We start from the raw sequence: 26,243 nt of genomic DNA on the forward strand, positions 1-26,243 counted from the left end.
GGTATCCATACATTTGTTCTCTACGCCTGTGTCTAAGTGAGGCTATTTCTGAAGGAAGGAAAGGATACTATTCCTTTAGGATCATTTCAAAACAAATGAAGCATCAATAAATCGTGAACATTGAACACACACACACATAATCTTCAGGTAAACACTGGCTTCAACTAAATGGAATAATGCCACCCTCTTCCATTTACATACAGAAAACACCGAAAATGTTATTTTGTAAATATGGAAGGTGAAAAAGGAAGCTGAAGTTAGTTCTTACTTGGGATAGATTTTGTTTACCTCTAATCAAAGGAAATAGTTTTGAGTACAGTCAGCTCTCAGTATCTACAGGGGTTCGGTTCCAGGGTTCCCCCCAACCAGGATACCAAAATCTGTGGATGATCAAGTCCCTTATATAAAATGATGTTGTCTGGTTGGCCCTTGAACAACAGGGGTTTGAACTGCATGGGTCCACGAATAACCGGGTTTCTTTTACTAAATGCATACTACACGATTCCAGGTTGGTTGGAACAGACTGTAAAGTTATATTGGGATTTTCCACTGCGCATAGGGTCTGTGCCCCTAGCCTCTACCCGCCCCCTCAAGTTGTTCATGGTTCTACTGTATTTGCATATAACTTACGTACATCCTCCATTATACTTTAAGTCATCTGCAGATTACTTTTAATACCTAATACCATGTAAACAGTTATAAGTACTAAGTAAGTGCTATGTAAATAGTTGCTGGTGCACAGCAAATTCGTTTTGTTTTTTGGGAACTTCCTGAAAACAACTTTTTTGTGTGAATATTTCTGATTCATGGTTGGTTGAAGCATTAGATGCAGAATTGCGAATATGGAGGGCCAACTGTATCTGGAAATTATTTTCCATATGATTGACTTCCTTCCAAAATAAACACAGGGTTATGAAAGTTTCGCTAAGTTCTTTGTGAATGGGGTCTTGGTACTAGTTTAGATGGAGTGGGGGAAACCTCATGTACTTCTATTTTAGGGCTCCCAGAAGCCGACTTACATGTAACTAAGTTCAAGATAAAGTTCCAACATGCAATTGTTAGCTACCAGGGATTTGATGAGCCACATGGCTCAAGTGAAGGAAACATTTCTAGGCATAATATGCTGTTATGTGGATCTTGAGGCCAAAAGAAAACACACAAAAAAATACATAACTTTAAGGGCCCCCTAGACATGAACAATGGTGAATCCCATCTAAACTAGGGGTTCTACACTGAAGATAACAAAATCCAAATGTTGGTTTTAGCAAAGAATTAGTGTTTGGGGTTACTACTGCCAGAAACCTGTCATAATCATAAGGATTGGTATTTATTTCTCTTCTACTGTTTTGTAATCCAGGAAATCTGGACAGTTTAATTAAAAGACATTGGGAGGATATATACCCAGGAGTGGAACTGCTAGGTCATATGGTAGTTCTGTTTTTAGCTTTTTGAGAAACCTCCATACTGTTTTCCACAGTGGCTGCGTCAATTTACATTCTCACCAACAGTGCAAGAGGGTGCCCTTTTCTCCACATCTTCACCAACATTTGCTCTTTGTGTTCTTTTTGATGATGGCCATTCTGACAGGTGTGAGATGATATCTCATTGTGGTTTTGATTTGCATTCCCTGATGATTAGTGATGTTGAGCATCTTTTCATGTGCCTGCTGGCCATCTGCATTTCCTCTTTGGAAAAATGTCTATTCAGTTCTTCTGCCCATTTTTTAATCAGGCTGTTTGGTTTTCTGAGTTGTATGAGCTGTTTATATACGTTAGATATTAATCCCTTATTTGTCATATAATCTGCAAATATTTTCTCCCATTCAGTAGATTGTCTTTTTGCTTTGTCTATTGGTTTCCTTTCCTTTAAGTTTAATTAGGCCCCATTTGTTTATTTTTGCTTTAATTTTTTGCTTTAGGAGATGAATCCAAAAAAATATTGCTGTGATTTATGTCAAAGAGCGTTCCGCCTATGTTTACCTCTGGAGTTTTATAGTATCCGGTCTTACATTTAGGTCTATAATCCATTTTGCGTTTATTTTTGTAAATGGTGGTAGAGAATGTTCTAATTTCATTCTTTGACATGTAGCTATCCAGTTTTCCCAGCACCATTTATTAAAAAGACTATCTTTTTTCCATGGTGTATTCTTGCCTCCTTTGTTGTACATTACTTGACCGTAAGTATGTGGGTTTATTTCTGGGCTCTCTATCCTGTTCCATTGATCTATGTGTCTATTTCTGTGCCAGTACCATAGTGTTTTGATTACCAATTCAAAAAGATACGTACCCCAATGTTCATAGTAGCGTTATTTACACTTGCCAAGATATGGGAGCAACCTAAGTGTCCATCAACAGTGAATGGATAAAGAAGATGTGATATATATGTGTATACACACACACATACACACACACAAACAATGGAATACTACTTAGCCATAAAAAGAACAAAATTTGCCATCTGCAGCAATATGGATGGACTTGGAGGGCATTATGCTAAGTGAAATAAGTCAGACAGATAAAAACAAATACTATATGACATGAGAAACTAAAAAATACAACAGGAAAAAGGAAGCAGACTCACAGATATAGAGAACAGACTACTGGTTATCAGTGGAGAGAGGGAAGGGGGGAGGGGAAATATAGGGCTGAGGGAGTGAGAGGCACCAACTATTGAGTGTAAGGTAGGTGCAAGGATGTATTGTACAATACAAGGAATATAGCCAATATTTTTTAACAATGGTAAATGGAAAGTAACCTTTAAAACTTGTATAAAAATCTTAAAAATTAAAAAAAAATACATTGGGAGGATAAAGAGAAACCGTCCATGCCTCAAAGGCATAAAATTCTCAGCACCGAATAATCCAACTATCCAAATAACGTTTACAAATGGATCATTCCCCAGCCCTTCTCATTCAGTGATATCTGGTTACTGGGGCAGCTTGTGCCATTAGGTCCCAGTAAGCACAGTGATCACTGCCAGATGTAGCTGGGATGGCAGCAACCCAACCCTGAACTTCAAAGGTATCTCCTCTTCCAGCCATCACCTGCTTAGAAACCAAAACAAACCCCACTGGTTTGGCCAAACATCTATAATCTAGTTAAGGTTATTAAAGGCTTTTGTTTTTGACATACATGTGGTCCAAGATTATTCAATACAGAAATTCAGCATTTTTAGTAAGACCTCAGAGCTGGCAGCCAGTTCCCTCAAGAGAAAATGCAAGCTTCTGCTTCTCTCCTATTCATCATTTTCAAATTAGTTTCCATATTTCAGTACAAGACTCAGTGATACAGTTACAGCCTCAAACAGTGCTAGATGCTGCCAATCCATCACTGTGACAGTCATTTCTCAAAGCCACAGACTGTTTCATCAAATCTAGTCTTTCTTGACTCATCCACTGGCAAAGATTTAAGGCTGTAATATATCATTTGCATGATTCACTTTGTGACCCTCTTCCAAAGTTGTTAGTTTTTTCCCCGTCAGCACTTACTACCACCTTCTCAAAATGCAAGGCAGTAAAGCAGCTGAAAGATTATATATTCAAAGAATTTTAACTCTAGACATCCAAATAAGATATAAAGCCAAATTAAGCCTCTCTCTCCCTCTCTTTCTCAGAACCAATTTTAAAGACAGAGAAAGTACTGATCCACTAACAGACACATTCTCACAACAGCCTGAGATCAGGTAAGGCTATGAATGTTTCCACATCCCAAGGTAACGGGAAGACAACATGGGCATAACTTACTCCATGATTCAATGACAACTTTTCACAAACCACAAATAACGTGTTTGTGAAATGCACTCTCCACGCTACCATCTGGTGATTATTTTCTGAGAAAAAGTTCTTGGAGCACACAGACCATAGTTAAATTGACTTTCAACTATACCTAGCATTGTGCCACCCACAAATCAAGCCTTAATAAGAGCTTTTTATGCTGACTGCAATAGTGACCATGATCAATATTTTATCCCTTATGTTCGAGCATCAGCTTGTGTCGGTCTCTGCTCAAGTTTCTTGGAAATGACTGGAAATGGTCTGTACCCAGTGTTATTAGCAATTCTCTCTGCTTCTGGAGCAAAGGTGAGTGAGCCCCAGGTCCCTAGAGGGCTTAATAAATGGATTTTAAAAAAATCTCATAATCGTGCTCATGTACAGGTTCAATAAAACACTCCCAGTGGTTGAGTCTAGGTCAACGTATTTCATGTGCCACATATTCTTACAGGAAAGATAGATCAAGACACCATGAAATCATATTCCTGTTATTTACACTAGAACTCCATTAACAGCTTCAAATGAAGCCATGGACACAACTGTCCTCAATTCAAAGTAAGCTTACCATCATTATGTTTTATACTTTGACATGTTACCTTGGGTTGGGGTTACTGGACTATCATTTCCCCCTCCATAAATAGTCAGTTTTAACATGATGGGCTCACAAGCTATATTATCAGCTCCATCTCTACCTTATTTGAATCTAATAATGTGACCAAACCAAATGAAAACATCAATAACAACATTAAAATGGCCTAGCTATTGACCAAAGGGAGATGTTAATTTTAATGTATATTTCTCTCCATTCATAACAATCCCATTCTTTATAAAATAGACATATCTCTGTGGAACATTTTACAGAGAAATAAGATGCTTCTCCTTTTAAAGGGAATCAGATTGAAGAGACCTCTACTAACCTAGAAGTAGAGTCTATAAATTCTCTGTCCCTCCATTAATCTCCCTCTCCCCCTCCCTCCACCCCCCCCAGTAAACAAATAAATAAAAGGCAAGAACTTGAAGAGAAATAGCTCGCTTATTTTAGGTACCCTAAGTTAACCCTCTGAAGGTTCTGGCCTTTTTCTAGGCGTGTGACACAACGTATATATATATATTTTCACATTTCCCATCGTAAATATTAAACTAATCTAAAGCTTGAGACTATACATACTCCCAGCCCCCGCTTCCCCCATGGAAGGCTCGAAACTAGCGCAGATTAAACATGGAACCAACGTACACTATACTATCAGTAAACATCAAACATTTTTAACTTCTCTCAAGTATGAATTATTCAATCAAAATTATTTATTAGTCTGAAACTTTTTAAATCAAAAGTGAATAAACTAATCATTCTTAAAATTATAATTTATATGTGCTCAAGGTAGAATGCAAGAAATTTAGTTGAATGACAAAAGTGCAGATTATTAATGATATTTCTTTAATGTGGAATTAATGGAATGAGAATCAACAGAAGGGTTCTGTTGAATTTTACACCTGAAATATCTGTAATATTTATTTGGCAGAAGAAAAAAAAAATGTAAATCCTCAAGAATAGATAAATCAGCACAAATCTATTCCTAGTTTTGGAAAAGCTCAAATAATGTTCATTAAATCATTCTACAAGAAACTAATAGATATTAAAAAGCGGTGAACATTAGACAGGTTAATATATGCTAGGTGTTCAGAACACTGGTTTGCACATAGCAAGATTATATAATATCTATTACGATTATTATTACTTGCCCACAGACAAGGATATAAGAAGGCAATAAAATTTAGTCCATGCCATCATGACACTCATAGTCTAGAAAAGCCTGAAAACTTGACAGTATGTGGAAGGAACATGTTATTATTAACAGTAAAAATCCAGTACTGGTAAGTATGCAATGACAAAATAAATCCACCTGCTGTCCATATCTCACTGTAAATGGGCATAAACATTTAGATAAACTTTAAGTCCTGTCAAAACATTCATATCTTTTAACCCAGTTGTCCTATTTTTGGAAAAGTACTTTAAAGCAATTATAATATTATATAATATGGGAGGAAAATCTAGACGCATTAAGGAATTCAAAAGCTTGGCTTCTGTAACATAAAAAAAGGAAGCAAAAAATGTCTGACAATAAAGATATGGATGAATAAATTCTGAAGGAATATACATAATTAAAGGGTGTAAATATGAAAATTATAAATGTATTTTAAAATATTTAAAAATATTATTTTAAAAATGAAAAGTTTCTATTTCAAACAGAACTAAATAAAAACAAGAACAAATAGAAACATAAAACTTACAATAAAGTCAAATTATAGGTGATTTTCCTTGACCCAACTACTTTTGAAAAATTATCATACTTTAAACATTTTTCTAATTAGATGTAAGGGAAAATATTTTAAGTGGAGTTAGTTTCTCAGGACTCTAAATACATCAAATATTTCAAAACATGATCATTTTGTCCCAGAAAGTATGCTGATATTAGTGTAGTCAAAATGGACAGTAGTGACACTAATAAAAGGAAAAAAATAATTGACATAATGATTAGAATTAATGAAGTAACTGAGTGCAAATAAGAAGACTTAATCATCCACTGTATTTGAGCACATTTTAAGCTCTGGATGCAGTTATGTCTGAAAGGTTTATTTTGACCTCAAACATGCCCATGTGCACAAAAGCTGCATTCAAGAGGCAGACTCCTGGGGTGTTTGCTTTTCTGTCCATAGGAGATCAGGGTGAGGCAAAAGCTTGGAATGGAAGTTGTGCTTTTTTGTTTTTTAAAAGAATAATATCCCTAGCTTTCCCGTACTAAAGAAACCTCTAAACCAGTTTCTCAACCTCAGCTCTAAGAACATTTCTTTGCTGTGGGGCTGTCCTGTGTATTTCGGATGCTGAGCAGTATCCTTGGTCTCTACCCACCAAATGCCAGGAACATCCACCCCCCTAATTGAGACAATTAAAAATGTCCGCAGGTATTTCCAAAGGTTGCTTGGGCATCAAAATCGCCCCCAGTTGACAACCATTGCTGTAAACCAATGTTTGTTTACTCATTTTTAAAATCACACGATGCTTGCCAACGGCTAAGGGAGGTGAGATGGTCTCATGACTATAATTTGTACTTCCTGAAATTTTTGCCTACTGATGTTTTAATAAAGAGCTCCAATTTGACACTAAGGAACAAAAAATGCTTGCTCATTCAAATAAGAAAGCCACTTTAAGAATGGACTTTTATCCAAAAGTTCAAATAAAGATGAATCTTACAACTCCAATTTCATTTCATTTTATTCTATTTTATTTTACTTTTTGAAGCAATGGAAAGATATTCTATTAGTAACTACAGTAAGGGTGCTAAGCGGTTGTAATAAATGTTCCTAAAGGCCCTAGTATTTTTTTCCCCAATATTTCTAGCTTTAGAGACTCCTGATGCAATTTCACTTAATTCTTGCATGTCTGCAATGATATTCCTTGGTAGCTTTTGTTTTAAAGCCCCATTACCTTAACCTTGAGATACCAATTATGCCTGTGTATCCATTTAACCTGAATGCCAATTCAATTCAACTCAAATATTTGTTGAGTATCTAGCTTGTAGAAAATTAGGTCAAGTGTTTAATAAAGTCACACAGGTCTCATAATAAATGTAAACTCCTGATGACCCTTGGAATACCACCAGGGTCCACTGGACACAATTTTACATTTTAAGTTTCATTTTGAGCAGTTGTATCTACTTCTAAGGGTCAATAATTCTAATTTTTACACTTTCTTAAAATATTTTTTTCTTAAAATATTTTTTTCAAATGGAATAAAACTCATTCTATCTTGTAATTACCATATCACTCAACTGGAATTTTTTTTGATGCTTAAGACTTTTTTTTCTGCAATTTTCTTATTTTTATCATCCCAAGAATTATTTCATCATTACTCACTAATTATTTCCCACTGTGTTAAGGAAGACCAGATAACATGAAAATAAAAGAATGAAGGAATTGCCTAGAAGGATGATGCAAGAGGGGAATTGTCACAGTTTTATTACTGTGTTCCCCAAATACTGCATCATCTTTCAAGAAGGAATAAAATAAATCTAGAGACATTCCCTGAATACAAGTGAAAATCAAAAATTTTCATTTTCCACATTGGCAAATACGAGAAAATTGACAGGAGATATTTCACAATTATTAAACAAATCAGAAGATGACTAAAATTGATCACATAAGCAAAACCTCAGACCGTGAGTCTTCAGATGATGATGTCCTAGATGAATTTTCTCAAGCTCAAGAACTGCAAAGTGAGAAATGCATTTTTAAGAACAAAAAGAAAATATGGTATTCTCATCCAGTTAGTCATTGGATGACATCATTCAGTATTTTGCAACAAAAGCAGAAACTATTGCTAAAATTGCTAAAAACATGTGTGACAGTATTCTTTCCTCCTTTGCGATGTATATGCAACAAATTTTATGATGTTTGTGAAACAGAATATTTTTGATATACTTTATAAGTAGACAAATACCAAATGCAGGAGTATCTAAAAAGCAATGAGAAGTAAAGAACAAATGTAAAATGAATTAAAAAAGGACTGGATTAATGATTCTCATGGGTGTTTATAAATCCAAACTTGAAAATATTTTGCAATTATGGACAGAAGATAGTTGTTTTCTCTTCAATAAAATTATGAGCTCTTAAAGTTTTTGAAGTTTTTTTTTTTTTTTTACAATTATCAAGGGAAAATGCAAGTGCAAGAAAATGACCAAGAAGTACGAGGCTAGAACTGAACAGAGATGTATTTGAACCTGGAATCAGTATTTGTAAGGTGGTTACAGTTCGGGTTCATGCATGGCAGATGATTAGCTGCTAGTTTTATTCAAAGGATACTGCCCGTTTCAGAAATCCTTACCTTCAAAACTAGGAAAAGATGAAATAAAAATCTGGCTTAACTGTATTTATTTATTAATTTATTTTGATGTGGACCATTTTTAAAGTCTTTATTGAATTTGTTACAATATTGCTTCTGTTTTATGTTTTGGTTTTTTGGCCGTGGGGCATGTGGGATCTTAGCTCCCTGACCAGGGATTGAACCCGCACCCTCTGCATTGGAAGGTGAAGTCTTAACCACTGGACTGCCAGGGAAGTCCCTGGCTTAACTGTATTTAAATTTTAATTTAAATTAAGATATTTACTATATTAATTCTTATTAAAATTTCTAAATGAAGTTATTTCTTACCATCCCTTTATTCTTGTTTTTGTAAATCATCTGTAAAGTAATTTAAAAATATAAAAACTATAATAATAAAAAGGGCCCACTGTACCCAGAGAGTCAGTGATAGTGGACTGGCTTTTCAAGTATAGTGCAGGGCAAGGCAATCGCCAGAACTGATTCAGCTGACTGGGCTCAGTGAGCATCACAAGGTATTACATGTTCCCATGTGCACACACATGCATGTACACACACATGCACACACACTACTGAGGAAACCTTCATCAACTAAAGAAAACTCTCCTGAGCTACAAAATACAGCCTTTAAAGAAGCGCACGGTGAGATGTGGTCACAAGCAATCACTCATCTGGATCTATCTTAATGACTTTTATTTTAATTAAAAAGAAAAATATATCATCTAATTATCCAGGAAGATATATCAGGTTGCCTGTGAGCACATTCTCACTAATGCCTGCAACTCTAAAAACAAGAAACTGTATCCTTAAGAGATTCTGTTTTGAAAAAAATGTAAGGACATACTCCCTAGAGGCAATGTGTTGTTATAAAAGAATTAGAGGGTCTTCCTTTAAGTCATTTGTGCTACAAATTCATCATCCTCTGTGGATTATGTGGTTTCAGTCAGATTTTGCAGTTCCAGGTGGGGAAGAACTCACCCTCCAGGCCCTCACTCCCAAGTTTAGACTGGATATGTGATTGGTCTTTACACGTTAGTTTTCCAATGAATTTTCCCATGGAAAAATTCTTACCCAAGGTGGCTGGAATCTGTATACTATTAACATAAGTAAGCTGCATTACTGATCACTTAACTAGGTATTTTGAGGTGGCCTGAGAACTTAATCACTACAATACCGGAGAAATAAATACTGAGTTATTTACAAATAAATTTTGGGAACAGTGACTGATTTGTTTCTACTCAATCTTTTAAAAGACTTACCTCTTCTTCAATGAGGTCATAAAACAGAGCTCATCCTATAAAGAATGTTTCTCTAAATGCCTCATTACCAATAGGAAAACACTCATCTCCTTCCAAAGGCAATCTCATTACCTACCAATCAACAAAGTGCATTAAGCTGTGGATCAAATTTCATTTTAGAGGAGCAGAGTTCCCCTTTCTTTTCCCCTCTTCAAGAAGTGTCATATGGTGTCCCCTAAGGACCTCTCAAGCAGGATGTGTTAAATAAATTCTTACTCTGATTCTACATTTCCAGTGTCACAAGACAGGCTTGTTCCTGGAACCAGGCAGCCACCAGTGACAGGAGCACAGCTTGTGTGTGGGTCAGTGATGCAATACCTCTCTCGCTCTGCTTTGCCAGATGAGAAAGAAGGCATACATGCCTGCAAGGCTAACAGAAAAACACGTTCCAAAATGAAGTGATGCAAGTGACCTGATATCCTAATTACATTAAGTTCAAAACAATTCGTTTACTTTTTTTTTCCAGTTCTAATTTGTCTTTCTTTTTTTTTTTAATTTTATTTTGAAAACTGAAATATAGTTGATTTACAATGTTGTGTTAGTTTCTAGTGTACAGCAAAGTGATTGCTATACATATGTATATTATTTTTCATATTCTTTTCTATTATTACAAGATATTGAATATCATTCCCTATGCTATACAGTAGGACCTTGTTGTTTATCTATTGATATTTTATACACAGTTATTTGTATTTGCTAATCCCAAATTATCCCTCTCTCCCCTTTCCCCTTTGGTAATCGTAAGTTTGTTTTCTATGTCTGTGAGTCTGTTTCTGTTTTGTAAATAAGTTTATTTGTAACATAATTTAGATTCCACATGTAAGTGATATCATATGATATCCATCATTCTATATCTAACTTACTCCACTAAGTATGATAATCTCTGGGCCCACCCATTTTGCTGCAACTGGCATTATTTCATTCTTTTTTTATAACTGAGTAAAATTCTATTGTGTGTATATATTTATGTATATATATATATATCCACATATATATATATGTGGATACACACACACACACACACACACACACACACCACATCTTCTTTATCCAGTCATCTGTTGAGGGACATTTAGGTTGCTCCCATGTCTTGGCTATTGGAAATAGTGCTTCAGTGAACACTGGGGTGCATGTATCTTTTCAAATTAGAGTTTTCTCTGGATATATACCCAGGAGTGGGACTGCTGGATCGTATGGTAGTTTTAGTTTTAGTTTTTAAAGGAACCTCCATACTGTTTTCCAGAGTGGCTGCACCAGTTTACATTCCAACCAACAGTGTAGGAGGGTTTCCTTTTATCCACACTCTCTCCAGCATTTATTATTTGTAGACTTTTTAATGATGGCCATTCTGACTGGTGTGAGGTGACACGTTATTGTAGTTTTGATTTGCATTTCTCTGATAATTATCAATGTTGAGTATCTTTTCATGTGCCTGTTGGCCCTCTGTATGTCTTTGAATCTTAAAAAAATCAAGTTACAAAAAAAATAAAAATTCCTAGTTCAACCTTAGAATGTATTACTGGGTGTATAAACCTTTTGTCTGAATGGAAAATAAAGAGTGATTAGAAATTTTAAGTATCTAGAGCTACAATGACCAAATGACCAACACCACTAGCTACATGTGACTACTGGGCACATGAAATGTGACAAATGACAATGAGATGGTCTTTAGGTATAAAATAAGTGCTAACTTTGAGGACCTTGTATAAAAGAAACAAATGAAAAAGACTGTGAAGTATCTCATAGATAACTATTTCATATTGATTACATGTTGAAATAATATTTTGAATATATTGGATTAAATAAAATGTTATTAAAATTAATTCACAAGTTTCTTTTTACTATTTTGACAGTGGCTATTAGAAAGTGTAAGAAGTACATTATGTGGCTCATATTATATTTCTATGGAATAGATCTGAGCTAAAACACAAGAGATTCTGTAACACCCATTTATGGACCACAAAATCATTACCAAAAGCTATGAAAATTTTTTTTAAAATAAGCAATTCAATTTGGCTAATATTTCTTAAAGACCAATGTGCAAAATATATCTGTACATAATTTGCAGCTTGAATCCTAGCAGATAAAAGGAGAAATGATGACAATTAATTGGAAGAGAAATCGCAGTATAAATAAAAGAATACAAAGGATGAGCAAGGGTAGGAGAAGAAAGAGTATTTCAAGGGGAAGTCAGAGAAGACTTGTAAAGGAGGTATCTTTTGGGGGGAGAATTAAAAAATACATAGGATTTGGGCTTCCCTGGTGGCACAGTGGACATGGGTTCAAGCCCTGGTCCGGGAAGATCCCACATGCAGCGGAGCAACTAAGCCCATGAACCACAACTACTGAGCCTGCACTCTAGAGCCCACGAGCCACAACTACTGAGCCCGAGTGCCTAGAGCCTGTGCTCCACAACAAGAGAAGCCACTGCAATGAGAAGCTCACGCACCGTAATGACGAGTAGCCCCCGCTCGCCACAACTAGAGAAAGGCCGCAGGCAGCAACGAAGATCCAACGCAGCCAAAAAAAAAAAAAGTCAAAGTTATCTAGCAGTAACTCTAATACACTGCCTATTAAAAAAGAATACATAGGATTTTACACGTCCTGATAAGATGTAGCAACTTAGAATTGACAAATGTCTTTGCGGTACATTAACACCATTTGACAAAAAAGAAATACATTTCCAAAAGGGGCAGAGAAGTGAAAACAAAAGCTCAGAGAAAGAAATGGCCAAGGGTTTGGGGGTTTCATTTAAGGCAAATGAAACCCCCACATTTTAGTGTAAGGCTAAAATGCAGGCTGGAGCCAAGTAATAAGAGTACTAAATGCCCTTCTGGGGAATTTACACTTTTCTATAGACATCAGGAACCATCACTGTTTCCCAGCAAGTGTAAATAGGATTGAAAATGCAGAATAGAAACATTACTAAGGCGTGGAGTATTCCTGGGAAAAGAGTAAACAAAGGCTTGTGGGGCAAGAAGAATGAATTCCAAGGGATGGGAATAGAAGTTAAGGTCCTATAAGAACACAAGAAAGTACAAGGGTAACAGAAGAAAATAAGGCATTGATGTAGTAAGGAGTGATCAGCGAAGTTAGTCTAGTAGGAGGTAAATGATGGTCTGAACTCAGGAAGTGGCAGTTCAGGAAAACAGCACGGTTGCAGGTAGAGGTGAAGGAGCAAATGACAAGGGAGACTGAAAATAAAAGAATGGCTATGTGGATGGCAAATAAACATATGAAAAGATACTCCACATCATATATCACCAGGGAAATGCAAATTAAAACAATGAGATACCACAACACACCTATTAGAACGGCCAAAATCCAGCACACGGATGACACCAAATGCTGGCAAGGGTGTGGAGCAACAGAAGCTCTCATTCATTGCTGGTGGGAAGGTAGAATGGTACAGCCACTTGTTAGACAGTTTGTTGGTTTCTTATAAAACTAAACAGACTCTTACCATGTGATCCAGCAACTGAGCTCCTTAATATTTACCCAAAGGAGTTGAAAACTTAGAGTCACACAAAAAACTGCACGCAGGTGTTTATTCATAATTGCCAAAATTTGGAAGCAACAGAGGTGTCCTTCAGTAGGTGAATGGATAAATAAACTGTGTAGATCCAGACAATGGAATATTACTCCTCACTAAAAAGAAATGAGCTATCAATCCATGAAAAGACATGGGGGAACCTTAAATGCTTATTAGTAAGTGGAAGAACACAACAAGAAAGGGCTACACACTGTACAATTTCAACTATATGATATTCCAGAAAAGGTTAAACTATGACGACAATAAAAAAAATCAGTGGTTGTCAGGGTTTGGGAGGTTGGGAGAAATGAATAGGTGGAACACAGAGGATTTTTAGTGAAAATACTCTGTATGACACTTAAAATGATAGATGCATGTCATCACACATTTGTCCAAACCCATTTGTACAATATCAGAAGTCAACCCTAAAGTGAACTATGGACTTTGGGTGATAATGATGGGTCAATGCAGGTTCACTGATTGTTAACACATGTACCACTCTGGTGGCAAAACTGATGATGGGGGAAGCTATGCACGTGTGGGGGCAGGGGGTATACAGGAAATCTCTGTACCTTCTGTTCAATTTTGCTGTAAACCTAAAATTATTCTAAAAAATAATCTTGAATAAATTTTTAAAAATCCAAGACAGGAAGTGGAGCTGATCAAGTATGTAGATGTAACATAATCATAAAAGGGACGATGGGGAACCAAGAGATGGAGGAAGGTAGAAAGAGATGTTGAGGTAGAGGAGAAAATTCATTAATTTATTCAACAAACATGAACCAAGCACCTACCCAATCGCAGGTACCACGATGCAGAAATTCACAATGGATGACTGAGAAGGGGTCATTTGAGGAGCATGAAGGAGAGTGATGCTAAGAACCAAGGAGAATGGAGTTGGCTTGGATCAATTGCTATGTGGAAGGTGATAGGTCATCAAATAGTGATAATTCGGTGTATCTAGTAACATTAAGATCCCAGCTGATGTTACAGCATGAATAAGAAATGGAATTAACTGGTGGGGTTATATGACATGATACATCAACCTTAGAAAACTAAGAAGCAGTTAAAGGGAGAAATTAATTTTTCCCAAATATGGAGGACTGATGAAAATATCTTCAGAAAATGTGAAGGGTATCAATAAGTCCAGGATATTCAAATGAATATGTAAAAACGGTTATCCATTGGGTCCATCCTGGTCAGAAAGAACCAAAAAAAGAAAGAGGATAATGGACTAAAAGTCTGAATTGGGGAGGTGATTATTATGAGGGAAGGGTGAAATCAGTAGGACATAATTAGTGTTGTCGGTCTAAGATCAGAAGATCATATTTAGAGAGTACTGTCAAATCTGGAAACCCTGTAGGTGCAGCATTTCTTAGTGATGACAGAGTTCAAGGGATGACTGTGTTGCAGACAGCAGAGATGGCACATAAATGAAGGTGACTAGGAAAAGCCAGCTACATTTCAACTGAATGTCAATTTGAACAGTGATATAACTGAAAACAGAAATAGGCAAGGTGACCATATGACCTGGTTTTGTCTAAGTCCTTTAGTTAAGACTGTGGTCCTAGTGTCAAATTTGGTTTGAACAACAAATTGTGTAGTTGCCCGAATAATAGGTAATGCAATAAATTAAAAGGAAAAAAAGTGTTAAAGAACAGTATACTAGTGCCCTACAGTTTGGTGATTGTAACAAAGAAGGCATATAGTAGTCGCATAACCAGAGATGGGTATAAAAGAAGGTACAGTTACTGACTGATGGCAATAAATAAATGAGGGACTTGAGGCCAGAATGGGAAGCCCTGTGGGTCTCTTACCAGGAATGGTGAGACGGGGTGTAGGAAAAGAAAGGGCCATTGAGAACTATTTCATAAGATATGATGTTAGTAATGCTTTCAATTAGGTCAGTAAGTTGGAAGGAGTGTAGGAGGAAAAGATCAAAACACATGGAAATCTATTCCCAATAAAAATTAGGTTTTAAAAGACAAAAGATATATTAATTGTGGAGGAGGGCCTGACAAAAGTCTGTCACTCTCAGGTAAAGCACAAACACCCATTTTTAATTATAAAAGTCCCTTATATATAAATCATCATGAATGGCGGGTCACTAACCTTGATACAGGGTTACAAGTACACAGCTAGCTCCATATGATTTTAACAGCAGTCATGGAGCTTTCTTGGTTTACTCACCATTATTTGGGTTCTTTACTAAGTACAGAGTCAATTCAGTAACAAGTGATCAAGTATCCAACAGACCGGAATAAAGAAAATGGCTGAACAACCTCAAATTTCCTTTTTAATACTGATTGCATTGGCATCATATAGTAAGACCCCCGGTGACAAGACAAGAATCATTTCAATAAGTCACCCTTAAACTTTCAAATCCAGATATGACTGAGGAATAATAGGAAAAAGCTATAAAAATAATAATAAGTAAGCAACTCCAACTTTTAGACAAATTGGCAATTAAACCCAAACCAATGGACATTTCTACACCTGGCACATGGAACACAGGTGAGGGGACCAGCCATGGACCAGAATGCAATGCTCAGAAGATTTCCCACTGGCCAGTCCTACTCTCACTGATGTTTCCTGCCACGGGAGAAGAAGAATTTATACTATTTAACTTCATCTCTTAGAAACATAAAGAAATATTGTAAGCATACAGTTAACTTATGCCTTATTTCTTTCTCCCGATCTTTAGAATTTGTTTAGCTTTATGCTTGCTACATTAAACTCAATTTTTCTAAACCGTGTAAAGAGGAAACACAAAAGAGCTTAACAAACAAGAGAGTCATGATAAAACTGGGCAAGAGTCACCAGAGAAGCCTCTATTATTAACTGATAAGAAATGAAAACTAGGGTACCTCAGTGTACATAGATTCTTATATATTTGTAAAATAGATTGTACTTCTGTAAAATTATTTTTAAAATTCTACAAAATGTTATTAAAAAATCTGTGCCTGACTATATAAAAATCAGAAAACTTTATATTTATTATTATAAGTCTTAAGTTCATATTTAATGTTTTATTTGGAAATCTGTAACACTAGGGAACATCTGAGAAAATACTGAAGGAAAAAGTGAAGTGATATGTCATCATCACCTTTGGGGGATGAGATAGGATGAAACTGATGGCTGAACCAGATGGCCTTTCTAACCAAAAGTTGCTGATTTTATAATTTTATGATCTGACTATAAATGTTTGCCTTTAATTAAAAAAAGAGTCTATAAGTTATGGAATTAAGATTCCAAAGAAAAAAATATGAAAATATATTTCTTAAAAATCACAAAACCAGACAAAGAACATTTTTTTAAAACATCTTTAATGGAAAATAATTGCTTTACAATGGTGTGATAGTTTCTGCTTTTTAACAAAGTGAATCAGCTATATACATACATATATCCCCATATCTCCTCTCTCTTGTGTCTACCTCCCAACCCTCGTATCCCACCCCTCTAGGTGGACACAAAGCACCTGTGCTATGCGGCTGCTTCCCACTAGTTATCTATTTTATATTTGATTGTGTGTATATGTCCATGCCACTCTCTCACTTCATCCCAGATGAACTTTCCCCCTCCCCGCCTCCTCAAGTGAATTCTCTACATCTGCGTCTTTATTCCTGTCCTGTCCCTAGGTTCTTCAGAACCATTTTTTTTTTAAGAGTCCATACATATTTGTGTGAGCATATGGTATTTGTTTTTCTCTTTCTGACTTACTTCACTCTGTATGACAGATTCTAGGTCCATCCACCTCACTACAAATAACTCAATTTAGTTTCTTTTTATGGCTGAGTAAAATTCCATTGTATACATGTGCCACATCTTCTTTATCGATTCATCTGTCGATGGACACTTAGGTTGCTTCCATGTCCTGGCTATTGTAAATAGAGCTGAAATGAACGCTGTGGTACATGACGTTCTGAATTATGGTTTTCTCAGGGTATATACCCAGTAGTGGGTTTCCTGGGTTGTATGGTAATTCTATTTCTAGTTTTTAAGGAACCTCCATACTGTTCTCCATAGTGACTGTATCAGTTTACATTCCCACCAACAGTGCAAGAGGGTCCCCTTTTCTCCACACCCTCTCCAGCACTTACTGTTTGTAGATATTTTGATGTTGGCCATTCTGACCAGTGTGAGGTGATACCTCATTGTAGTTTTGATTTGTATTTCTGTAATGATTAGTGATGTTGAGCATCCTTTCATGTGTTTGTTGGCAATCTGTATATCTCCTTTGAAGAAATGTCTATTTAGGTCTCCTGCCCATTTTTGGATTGGGTTGTTTGTTTGTTTGGTATTGAGCTGCATGAGCTGTTTGTAAATTGTGGAGATTAATCCTTTGTCAGTTGCTTTCATTTGCAAATATTTTCTCCCATTCTGACGGTTGTCTTTTCATCCTATTTATGGTTTACTTTGCTGTGCAAAACCTTTTAAGTTTCATTAGGTCCCATTTGTTTATTTTTGTTTTTATTTCCATTTCTCTAGGAGGTGGGTCAAAAAGGATCTTGCTGTGATTTATGTCATACAGTGTTCTGCCCATATTTTCCTCTAGGAGTTTTATAGTGTCTGGCCTTACATTTAGGTCTTTCATCCATTTTGAGTTTATTTTTGTGTATGGTGTTAGGGAGTGTTCTACTTTCATTGTTTAACACGTAGCTGTCCAGTTTTCCCAGCATGATTTATTGAAGAGGCTGTCTTTTCTCCATTGTATATTCTTGCCTCCTTTATCAAAAATAAGGTGACCATATGTGCGTGCGTTAATCTCTAGGCTTTCTATCCTGGTCCATTGATCTATATTTCTGTTTTTGTGCCAGTACCATACTGTCTTGAGTACTGTAGCTTTGTAGTAGAGTTTGAAGTCAGGGAGCCTGATTCCTCCAGATCCATTTTTCTTTCTCAAGATTGCTTTGGCTACTGGGGGTCATTTGTGTTTCCATACAAATTTTGAAATTTTTTGTTCTAGTTCTCTGAAAAATGCCATTGGTAGTTTGATAGGGCTTGCACTGAATTAGTAGATTGCTTTGGGTAGTAGAGTCATTTTCACAATGTTGATTCTTCCAATCCAAAAACTTGGTATATCTCTCCATCTGTTTGTATCATCTTTAATTTCTTTCATAAGTGTCTTGTAGTTTTCTGCATACAAGTCTTTTGTCTTCTTAGGTAGGTTTATTCCTATGTATTTTATCCTTTTTGTTGCAATGGTATATGGGAGTGTTTCCTTAATTTCTCTTTCAGATTTCTCATCATTAGTGTATAGAAATGCAACAGATTTCTGTGCATTAATTTTGTATCCTGCTATTCTACCAAATTCATTGATTAGCTCTAGTAGTTTTCTGGTAGCATGTTTAGGATTCTCTATGTATAGTATCATGTCATCTGCAAAGAGGGACAGTTTTACTTCTTTTCCGATTTGGATTTCTCTTATTTCTTTTTCTTCCCTGATTGCTGTGGTTAAAAATTCCAAAACCATGTTGAACGATAGTGGTGAGAGTGGGCAACCGTGTCTTGTTCTTGATCTTAGTGCAAATGGTTTCAGTTTCTCACCATTGAGAAGGATGTTGGCTGTGGGTTTGTCATATATAGCCTTTATTATATTGAGGTAAGTTCCCTCTATGCATACGTTCTGGAGGGTTTTTATCATAAATGGGTGTTCAAATTTTGTCAAAAGCTTTTTCTGAAGCTATTGAGATGATCATATGGTTTTTCTCTTTCAGTTAGTTAATATGGTTTATCACATTGATTGATTTATGTATATTGAAGAATTCTTGCATTCCCGGGATAAACCCCACTTGATCATGGTGTATGATCCTTTTAATGTGCGTTTGGATTCTATTTGCTAGTATTTTGTTGAGGAATTTTACATCTATGTTCATCACAGATATTGGCCTGTAGTTTTCTTTTTTTGTGACATCTTTGTCTGGTTTTGGTATCAGGGTGATGGTAGCCTCGTAGAATGAGTTTAGGAGTGTTCCTCCCTCTGCTATGTTTTGGAAGAGTTTGAGAAGGATAGGTGTTAGCTCTTCTCTAAATGTTTGATAGAATTCGCCTGTGAAGCCATCCGGTCCTAGGCTTTTGTTTGTTGGAAGAATTTTAATCACAGTCTTAATTTCAGTGTTTGTGATTGGTCTGTTTATATGTTCTATTTCTTCCTGGTTCAGTCTCGGAAGGTTGTGCTTTTCTAAGAATTTGTCCACTTTCCCCAGGTTGTCCATTTTATTGGCATATAGTTGCTTGTAGTAATCTTGCATGATCCTTTGTATTTCTGCAGGTTCCATTGTTACTTCTCCTTTTTCCTTTCTAATTCTATTGATATGAGTCTTCTCCCTTTTTTTCTTGATGAGTCTGGCTAATGGTTTATCAATTTTGTTTATCTTCTCCAAGAACCAGCTTTTAGTTTTATTGATCTTTGCTATCAATTCCTTCATTTCTTTTTCATTTATTTCTGAGCTGATCTTCATGATTTCTTTCCTTCTGCTAATTATGGGGTTTTTTCTTCTTCTTTCTCCATTTGCTTTAGGTATAAGGTTAGGTTGTTTATTGGAGATTTTTCTTGTTTCTTGAGATAGGATTGTATTGCTACAAACCGCCCTCTTAGAACTGCTTTTGCTGCACCCCATAGGTTTTGGGTCATCATGTTTTCATTGTCATTTGTCTCTAGGTATTTTTTGATATCCTCTTTGATTTCTTCAGTGATCTCTTGGTTATTTAGCAGTGTATTGTTTAGCCTCCATGTGTTTGTAGTTTTTACAGATTTTTTCCTGTAATTGACATCTAGTCTCACAGCACTGTGGTTGGAAAAGATACTTGATGTGATTTCAATTTCTTAAATTTACCAAGGCTTGATTTGTGACCCAAGATATGATCTAACCTGGAGAATGTTACGTGAGCCCTTGAGAAGAATGTGTATTCTGTTGTTTTTGGATGGAATGTCCAATAAATATCAATTAAGTCCATCTTGTTTAATGTATCATTTAAAGCTGTGTTTCCTTATTTATTTACATTTTGGATGATATGTCCATTGGTGAAAGTGGGGTGTTAAAGTTCCCTACTATGATTGTTACTGTTGATTTCCCCTTTTATGGCTGTTAGCATTTGCCATATGTATTGAGGTGCTCCTATGTTGGGTGCATAAATATTTACAATTGTTATTTCTTCTTCTTGGATTGATCCCTTGATTATTATATAGTGTCCTTCTTTCTCTATTGTAATAGTCTTTATTTTAAAGTCTATTTTGTCTAATATGGGAATTGCTACTCCAGCTTTCTTTTGATTTCCATTTGCATGGAATATCTTTTTCCATCCCCTCACTTTCAGTCTGTATGTGTCCCTACATCTGAAGTGGGTCTCTTCTAGACAGTATATATATGGGTCTTGTTTTTGTATCCACTCAGCCAGTCTATGTCTTTTAGTTGGAGCATTTAATCCATTTACATTTAAGGTAATTAACGCTATGTATGTTCCTATTACCAGTTTTTAATTGTTTGGGGTTTATTATTATAGGGCTTTTCCTTCTCTTGTCTTTCCTGCCTAGAGAAGTTCCTTTAGCATTCGTTGTAAAGCAGGTTTGGTGGTGCTGAATTCTCTTAGCTTTTGCTTCTCTGTAAAAGTTTTAATTTCTCCGTCGAATCTGAATGAGATCCTTGCTGGATAGAGGAATCTTGGTTGTAGGTTTTTCCCTTTCATTACTTTAAATATGTCCTGCCACTCCCTTCTAGCTTGCAGAGCTTCTGCTGAAAGATCCGCTGCTAACCTTATGGGGATTCTCTTGTATGTTATTTGTTGCCTTTCCCTTGCTGCTTTTAATATTTTTTCTTTGTATTTAATTTTTGATAGTTTGATTAATATGTGTCTTGGTGTGTTTCTCCTGGGATTTATCCTGTGTGGTACTCTTTGCACTTCCTGAAGTTTTCTACTATAATCTCTTCAAGTATTTTCTCAGTCCCTTTCTTTTTCTCTTCTTCTTCTGGGACACCTATAATTTGAATGTTGGTGCATTTAATGTTGTCCCAGAGGTCTCTGAGAGTGTCCTCAACTCTTTTCATTCTTTTTTCTTTATTCTGCTCTGCAGTAGTTATTTCCACTGTTTTATCTCCAGGTCACCTATCTGTTTTCTGTCTCAGTTATCCTGCTACTGATTGCTTCTAGAGAATTTTTCATTTCATTTATTGTGTTGTTCATGATTGTTTGTTTACTCTTTAGTTCTTCTAGGTCCTTGTTAAATGTTTCTTGTATTTTCTCCTTTCTATTTCCAAGATTTTGGATCATATTTACTACCATTACTCTGAATTCTTTTTCAGGTAGGCTGCCTATTTCCTCTTCATTTTTTGGTCTTATAGGTTTTTACCTTGCTCCTTCATCTGCTGTGTATTTCTCAGTCTTCTCATTTCGCTTAACTTACTGTGTTCGGGGTCTCCTTTTTGCAGGCTTCGTAGTTCACATTGTTTTTGGTGTCTGTCCTCAGTGTGTAAGTCTGATTCATTGGGTTGTGTTGTTTTTCTGGTGGAGGGGACTGGTGCCTGTGTTCTGGTGGATGAGGCTGGATAGTGTCTTTCTGGCAGGCAGAATGGCTTCCGGTGGTATGTTTTGGGGTGTCTGTGACCTTATTATGATTTTATGCAGCCTCTCTCTGGGTGAGGTTGTGTTCTGTCTTGCTAGTTGTTTGCCATATGATGTTGAGCACTGTAGCTTGCTGGTCATTGAGTGGAGCTGGGTGTTAGCATTGAGATGGATATCTCTGAGAGAGGTTTCACTGTTTGATATTATGTGTAGCCAGTTATGTGCAGCTGGTAGGTCTCTGGTGGACCTTGCCTCTCCCACCTTAGAGGCTCAGGCCTGACACCCAGCCAGAGCACCAAGACCCTGTCAGTCACACGGCTCAGAAGAAAAGGGAGAAAAAAGAATAAAGAAAGAAAGAAAAAAGTAAAATAAAGTAAATAAAGTTCTTAAAAATAATTATTAAACATTAAAAAACAGGTAAGAAAGAAGAGAGCAACCAAACTAAGAAACAAATCCACCAATGATAACAAGGGCTAAAAACTATACTTAAAAAAAAAAAAAGAAAAGAAAACGAACAGACAGAATCCTAGGACAAATGGTAAAAGCAAAGCTGTACAGACAAAATCATAAGAAAAGCATACACATACACGCTTGCAAAAAGAGAAAAAGAAAAATATATATATATAAAATAAAAAGGAAGAGGGCAACCAAATCAATAGACAAATCTACCGATGATAATAAGCTCTAAATACTAAACTAAGATAAACATAAAACCAGAAACAAATTAGATGCAGAAAGTAAATCCCGTTTATAGTTGCTCCCAAAGTCCACTGCCTCAGTTTTGCGATGATTCGTTGTCTATTCAGGTATTCCATAGATGCAGGGTATATCAAGTTGATTGTGGAGATTTAATCCGCTGCTCCTGAGGCTGCTAGGAGAGATTTCCCTTTCTCTTCTTTGTTTACACAGCTCCTGGGGTTCAGCTGTGGATTTGGCCCTGCCTCTGAGTGTAGGTCACCTAAGGGCGTCTGTTCTCCACCCAGACAGGGTGGGGTTACAGGAGCAGCTGATTAGTGGGTCTGGCTCACTCAGGCCGGGGGGAGGGAGGGGTACAGAATGCAGGGTGAGCCTGCAGTGGTAGAGGCTGGCATGATGTTGCACCAGCCCGAGGCACGCCGTGTGTTCTCCCGGGGAAGTTGTCCCTGGATCATGGGACTCTGGCAGTGGCGGGCTGCACGGGCTCCCGGGAAGGGAGGTGTGGAGAGTGACCTGTGCTTGCACACAGGCTTCTTGGTGGCTGTAGCAGCAGCCTTAGCATCTCATGCCCATCTCTGGGGTCCACGCTGACAGCCGCGGCTCGCACCCGTCTGTGGAGCTTGTTTAGGCGGTGCTCTGAGTCCCCTCTCCTCGTGCACCCCAAAACAATGGTCTCTTGCCTCTTACGCATTTCCAGACTTTTTCCTGGGCTCCCTCCCAGCTAGCTGTGGCGCACTATCCCTCTTCAGGCTGTGTTCACGCAGCCAACCCCAGTCCTCTCCCTGGGATCTGACCTCCGAAGCTCGAGCCTCAGCTCCCAGCTCCCACCTGCCCAGGCGCCTGGGCAGACAAGCATTTCTGGCTGGTGAGTGTTGGTTGGCACCAATCTTCTGTGCAGGAATCTCTCTGCTTTGCCCCTGCACCCCTGTTTTTGTGTCTCCTCCGTGGCTCCGAAGCTTCCCCCCCACCCACTTCCCGTCTCTGCCAGTGAAGGGGCTTCCTACTGTGTGGAAACGTTTCCTCCTTCACAGCTCCCTCCCCGAGCTGCAGGTCCTGTCCCTATTCTTTTTTCTCTGTTTTTTCTTTTTTCTTTTGCCCTACCCAGGTATGTGGGGAGTTTCTTGCCTTTTGGGAGGTCTGAGGTCTTCTGCCAGCATTCAGTAGGTGTTCTCTAGGAGTTGTTTCACAGGTAGATGTATTTCTGATGTATTTGTGGGACGGAAGGTGATCTCCACGTCTTACTCCTCTGCCATCTTGAAGGTCCCTCCCAGTTAAAGAACTTTAGCAAATGTTTAAGTTTGTCTCTGAGTTCATTTATATAGGAAAAGATGACAAAACACAAAAACCCCACAAAAACAAAAAACAAAAACCCACAATAACAGAAACAAAACCAAACCTTTCTTAACAAAAATTCAGTTTTAGCTAATGAGTGATGAAATGATTCCTAAATCCCCCCTGCAAATTTCTAAATTACAGACCAAAACAAAATGCCATGTCGTTCACCCAGATCTCAATTCTCTGTAGTATTACCAGTGACCTATTATAATATCAGTGGAATTTTGATCCCAACTCTTGAGAGTAAAATAAAATAGTTAAAATTAACTCAGTGATGGCTGATCAATTATACTAAAATTAAATGGTAGGCCATAACCAGAACAGAACCTCATGGTTAGATTTTTTTTCCATAAAAACAAAATCTGATAGGAGTGGGAAGAGATTATTTAAATGAGAAACAGAAAGATAGATAGATTTATAGAAGAAATAAAACTATGTGCTAGATGTTCTGGCACCTACAAAAGACCAAACATAAAGGCCACCTTACCTCCCATCTGCATAGTCTGTATCTGCTCCACCCCACCAGACATCCGAGTCATCCTCCTCTGCATCTGCTGAGTCAATATTGTCACTTTTGTCGGCCAGTGGGCAACAAACAAACTCCACCCCTCTGAACTTGTCAATTCCACAGGGCAGCAGCATGCCATAGTCATGCAAGTTGGTACTCTTCTCACTACAGGTCTACAAAAGGTAAGGAGAAAACGGTGAGAGTACTGGAATAGATGTGCTTCACTGTAGGAAAATCTCAATCATAACATCACACAGGCCCAGTGTATCAAGAACCAATTTCACAATGGAAAGAATCATTTGCTTTTCGAGGGGATTTACAACAGAGTTTCTTTAGCACAGGCTTTTTTGGTACCCTTAATTTTTAACTTTGTTACTTATTTAATAAGGATATGTTGTTATACTATAGAAATTAATTTAAAAATAGGAATAGAAACTAATTGGGAGCTAAGGTGTAGAAGAAGCTGCATTGTGAATAGTTATCAGAGAATCAGTGCTTTCTGGCTTCATTAGCATATCAGGAAGTAGTGATAGTTTCATGTATATCCCCCCAACCCACTTCTACCTCCCTTATGTATGGAAGCCTCTCTCACTCAGACCTATCCCATTCTAGAAAGTCTAACTTTCTTGGATCACTTCCAAAATAACAATCCTGGGAAGAGAAGAAATTATCCTCTGCTATGAATCAGAACTTAAAGTCAGTAGAGATTTCTCCTTCAATATCCTTTTGCTTTCCTGGGATTTGCTAAATTCCCACACATTTAAATTAACATAAAGCTTTGAAAGCATCCAGCGGTGACAGATGATAATTCAACACACATAGGTAAACAATGAAATTTTACAAGTGTATTTTGACCTCATAGGAATTAGAGTCATTTTGTTTCTTAGCAACAACAAAAAAAAGTTTTTAAACTCAAGAAGAAATGAAAAATGACGTTATCAGATGGGTACTGGGCTTTAAATTACTTAGTTTGTTTTCTTAATATCTGCTCTTAAACATTTTTATGTAAAGACAAGGTCACTTGCCAGCAAATTAAAACATATTATTTTTAAAAAGGCAAAATTAATGCTGAATCTTAAGTGGTGTTTTCTGCCTAATAGTGTTAAGGCTATGATGCAATGTTTAAATGAAGGTAGATCAGGGTTTTTCAACTTCAGTGTCATTGACATTTTGGACCAGATCATTCTTCAGGGCAAGGGGAGAGGAAAAGCTGTCCTGTTCACTGAAGAATGTTTAGCAGAAGCTCTGGTCTCTGGCCACCAATGCCAGTAGTACCACCCCTTAAGGCAATAATGTCTCCAGACATTGGCTCATGTTTCTGGGAAGGGATGTGGAGTAAAACTGACCCCATTTGAGAACCACTGAGCTAGATGAAGTAGGCTAATTCTAGAAGACTGATCGCATTACAAAAATACTATACAAATTTACTAGAAAAACCTCATAATATATCAAAGGGACAAAGCAGTTTTGAAGGTAGTAATATCAAAAAGTGACATTTGGGGAATTCCCTGGCGGTCCAGTGGTTAGGACTCTGCGCTTCCACTGCTGAGGGCCCGGGTTTGATTCCTGGTGGGGGAACTAAAATCCCACCAGCCACGTGGCACGGCCCCCCCTCAAAAAAGGTGACATTTTATGCTAATTTTTTTATGTCTCTTATCAGCTTTGCCAAA

At 37.0% G+C, this 26,243-nt stretch overlaps 1 protein-coding gene across 7 annotated transcripts in view; it reads right to left on the bottom strand.

The window, feature by feature from the left end:
• APP (amyloid beta precursor protein) overlaps positions 1–26,243 on the bottom strand; it is a 275,416-nt gene that overhangs the window by 136,068 nt on the left and 113,105 nt on the right. For all 7 annotated transcript variants that reach the window (XM_065876966.1, XM_065876968.1, XM_065876967.1 and 4 more), the window contains one exon: positions 24,553–24,746. In XM_065876966.1, coding sequence (XP_065733038.1) covers positions 24,553–24,746 — 194 coding nt within the window. The remainder of the gene's footprint in view (positions 1–24,552; positions 24,747–26,243) is intronic.

This window comes from Phocoena phocoena, chromosome 4 (genome assembly GCF_963924675.1).
Source record: "Phocoena phocoena chromosome 4, mPhoPho1.1, whole genome shotgun sequence".
In the NCBI taxonomy this organism is placed as follows: domain Eukaryota; kingdom Metazoa; phylum Chordata; class Mammalia; order Artiodactyla; family Phocoenidae; genus Phocoena; species Phocoena phocoena.